The 3,935-nt window shown below is 46.4% G+C and overlaps 1 protein-coding gene across 1 annotated transcript; it reads left to right on the top strand.

Moving 5' to 3' along the window:
- Positions 1 to 2,383: 2,383 nt before the first annotated feature.
- Positions 2,384 to 3,527, top strand: LOC134444790 (paraneoplastic antigen Ma1-like). Its single transcript, XM_063193988.1, has one exon. It carries the CDS (start codon positions 2,400 to 2,402, stop codon positions 3,525 to 3,527), a length of 1,128 nt encoding a protein of 375 aa, XP_063050058.1. The 5' UTR covers positions 2,384 to 2,399.
- Positions 3,528 to 3,935: the final 408 nt, after the last annotated feature.

Here is a 3,935-nt window from a genome sequence, read left to right as displayed (position 1 = left end):
TGAGAAAGTCTTGGGGGTGTCTGTTGTTTCAATAGTGGTTATACCCTGAAGTGAGATAGTGAGAAAAATACAGAGCTGGAGGGAGACAGACAGGTAGGTTGGCATGCACTGTCAAGCTGTTGAACCATTATTTCAAACCAATGGGACCAAGACCAAGTGGAGAGAGTTGATCTGTCAGTTTGCCTTGCCTCAGGAGACCCATACCTACCGTAGAGGACAATTCTTGAAAATGGATATATCTTATGAAATGTGTTGGTACAAAAATAATGAAAAAAAATAAAATTGTACATCCAGCTGACTTTTAACAACAAGGAGGTTGTTTATTTGCCTTTAACGGTGCCTTTAACAGAACTGTGTGTAACACACCTGAAGACTGGGAATCTCTAAGTAGATCGTGTGTTCATTTATTATATGGTATTTTAATATGAGAGTTAATAATCCTTAACATAATTGTAACCAATCTGACATTTCCTAAAGCCTTATCTATGCAAAAGTATTGAGAGTATTCATATATTTTTGCTTATGTGATTGAATTTGTATTTAACGTTGCAGTTGCTTCATATGGAGATAGGTATTGGCTTGTTACGGTGCTGTGTTTCTATTCCTGGTATCCTATTTGTTGACGGGGGTTGCCAGGGGAACGTGGAGGTACGGCTGAGGAGAAAAAGTTAACTGTCAGACGTTTGTTTTCTTTGTGATGTTCCTGAGCGGACTTTGATTAATTTACTTTACAGTCAGTGAACATGACTTAAGAGACTTTCATACAAGGATTCACCGACCCGTTTTCCTGTCGGTGTCATTGTTGATGTTCTATTGACTTTGTTCATCGCGAGGACGAGTTTCGATACTGTTTTTGGGACTATGCTAGCCGGCAGCTAACCGCTTCGCAGCTGCATCTTTGCCAGCCGCTATCAGCAGTTGTTGATTGCTGCTAGCCACGAGTGACAGTAGACTGCTACTGTACCGAGAGGAGTTTTACGGTGTCGAAGGGAGATGTTCGGGGTACGGACACGATGATGGTAACGGGCACGATCATCGCTGGACGTTAAACAACGCTGTCAGTGGATTACGGTAACCTATGAGGCAACTGGTAGTGAGTACCGGTAGCCTACGTTTCTGTTGGATTTATGAATGAGCTCCACCGCGCGCCAACTGGGCCCTTTAATGACTGTTTGGTTTGAAACCCCGGCCGGGTATTTTTGTTTGTTTTGTTCGGGTTTGATTGCGTGTCTTTGTTGACAGCATGACTTATGTGTGTTAAGGGAGTCGATCACAAAATTGGTTTAAATAAATGTTTCCTGATCGTTTATTATTACACTGACGTTTCACCTTTCGTTTTTAATGTTGTGGTGGATTGTAGTGTAAAATGCTGAAATATTTGTCTCTGAGTGTAGCTCAGAGTGGGGGCTCAAAGCAACTTATGCACAGCAGTCAACAGTAAACATTTTCACAGTTTACCCCAGGCCTCTGGTTAAGTGAGTAATCCCCCCCCTAGACGGTAAATTACTAAATAATTCTACTTTCAAGGATGATGAGTAGGGTTGCTACATGTGGGGACTTTCGTCCGGGATTGAAGTTGATTGCTGTGCTTTAAGGTAAATATGAATGTAATATTCTGCAATGGGAATTTGATATTTTCTAATATTTAATGGGTTAATGTTGTTATTTTAATGTGATAACATTGGCTATTTTACTGATATTACTGATTCTACTGTGAGTGATTTTACTGTGTTGGCCCTTTTTGAAAAAATCTAGTATTGATTTACACTGTATTTAAATATGGAGGCTGAACAGGTAATTGTTTGGTGTAATGAAAAGGGTATAGATATCAGAAGAGCAGTAGTGCTTGGTAATGTGCCTGTAGATGTTACAGATGAGGTTGTGTATAAAGCACTTGATAATGCAGCAGTCTTTGGTAGGTCCAAAATCATAGGTCGGTGCCTGGCAGCTTGTGGTACGAGCCAGTTAATTCTCCTTGAGGTATCACAGGATGTCAGTGTAGTTGAGATGCCTAAACAAGTGGCCCTTAGTACTGAGGTGGCTCCCTGGGTGGTCTGTGTCGCTGTTGAAGCCTTGCCTATGAAGATTCCCCGGAGGAAGATTTTGAAGCCAAGCTGAAAGCCTTCCTGGCTCATGAGGGAAAGACTGTTGCTGATGTGCAAGGCCTGTTAACCCCTTCCATGCCAACCCCTGCCATGCCTGCAGTGCCACTGCCTGCTATGCCCATGTCAGCCATGCCAAATCCTGCCATGCCTGTCTCTGCAGTGCCAAACCCTGTCATGCCTGTCCCTGCAGTGCTAAATCCTGCAATGCCTGTCTCTGCAGTGCCAAACCCTGTCATGCCTGTCCCTGCAGTGCTAAATCCTGCCATGCCTGTCTCTGCAGTGTCAACCTCTGTCATGCCTGTCCCTGTAGTGCCAACCCCTGCCATGCCTGTCCCTGCAGTGCTAAATCCTGCCATGCCCTCTCCTGCCATGTCACCACCAGCATCATTAGACCTGAATATGCAGCTGGTCAATGCCATCACCTCTCTTGTGGACAAATGCCAAGCAGCCCCTGTGGAAAATCCAGTCCACCGAAAGCTTCGAGTGTTCTCAGGTATTAAGCCAACACCACCTGGAGAAGAGGAATATGATGCTTGGGCGGAACAGATGACGCACTTGCTTGAGGAGTGGAAGTGTTCTGACCCCTTGAAGAAGCAGAAAATTGCTGAATGTCTTAAAGGGCCAGCAGCGGACATTGTACGATGCTTGAGAGTGAGCAAGCCCAGTTCAACGGCAGCGGATTACTTAGCAGCACTGGAAACCGCATTTGGAACCACTGAGAGTGCCCTAGACCTGTTGTTCAAGTTCCGCAACACTTTCCAACTGCAAGGAGAAAAACTCTCAGCATATGTCCTCAGAATTGACAAGCTGCTGCATTCTGTATTCCGAAAAGGGGGCATTCTTCTCCGAGAGATGGATGGGACTCGCATTGAGCAAGTTGCAAGGGGCGCACTGCCTAATGACCTGGTTGCCCTCCGCATCATGTTGGTGTACAAATTCAAGCCTCCCCCCAGTTTCACTGAGCTGCTGCGTGAAGTGAGAGCAGAGGAGGCTCTGATCTTTGAAAGACCGACAGCCAGTCATGTCACCTTGTCTGCTATGGTCGCTCCTGTTGAGCACAGCACCAGCCCTGCTGCATTCTCCTGTCCCAGCCCAGTGCCTACTGAGACTACCCCTTCTGTTGAGAGTCTGACGATAGAGGTGCAACACCTGAAAAGTGAGATGACGCGCTTGCTCTCCTTCTCCGTCTCATCACCCTCAGCAACGCCACCGATTGTCTCACAAAGACCCAGCCAACGGGTAGAGGGAAGACCGGCAAATGCACAGAGAGTACGACAGGACACAGCTGATGTTTTCTGCTACAAGTGCGGGGAAGATGGCCATTTCCAACGCCAATGCCAGAATGCAGAGAACCTCAGAAAAGTCAACCAGCGGCTTATAAAGCTCAGACGGCCGACGGGAAACTCCCCAGGGACCCAGTAAGGGAACGAACTGGAGTCCCGGTGATGACACGTTCCACAAAGTGCAAACCACTGCAAGGACAGAAAGCTATGCTTCCAGCAGGCCTTGTTGGCCCTAGCTCAGTTGTCTCAGTTCGAATTGAAGACATCTACGCCAAAGCTTTACTTGACAGTGGATCTCAAGTCACCCTCCTTTACCGCTCGTTTTACCACAAATACTTAAAGCACATACCACTGACTCCAATTCACTGTCTGGAGTTATGGGGACTCAGTGCTGAAGAATATCCCTATGATGGCTACTTGTGCTTAAGGTTGGAGTTCAGCAGTGACGTAGTGGGAGTGACTGAGACAGTTGAGGCACTTGTGTTGGTGTGTCCAGACCCGACCGTCAAAGGGGAGGCATCCATCATAGTTGGCACTAACACCTCTG

The sequence above is a fragment of the Engraulis encrasicolus genome, unplaced genomic scaffold (genome assembly GCF_034702125.1).
Source record: "Engraulis encrasicolus isolate BLACKSEA-1 unplaced genomic scaffold, IST_EnEncr_1.0 scaffold_734_np1212, whole genome shotgun sequence".
Lineage (NCBI taxonomy): Eukaryota > Metazoa > Chordata > Actinopteri > Clupeiformes > Engraulidae > Engraulis > Engraulis encrasicolus.
The sequence above is the reverse complement of the archived record's forward strand: the minus strand, read 5'-3'. Positions and strand labels throughout refer to the sequence as shown.

Coding starts and splice junctions, on each gene's coding strand:
- LOC134444790 (XM_063193988.1), top strand. CDS start 2,400: ATGCCTGTCCCTGTAGTGCCAACCCCTGCCATGCCTGTCCCTGCAGTG.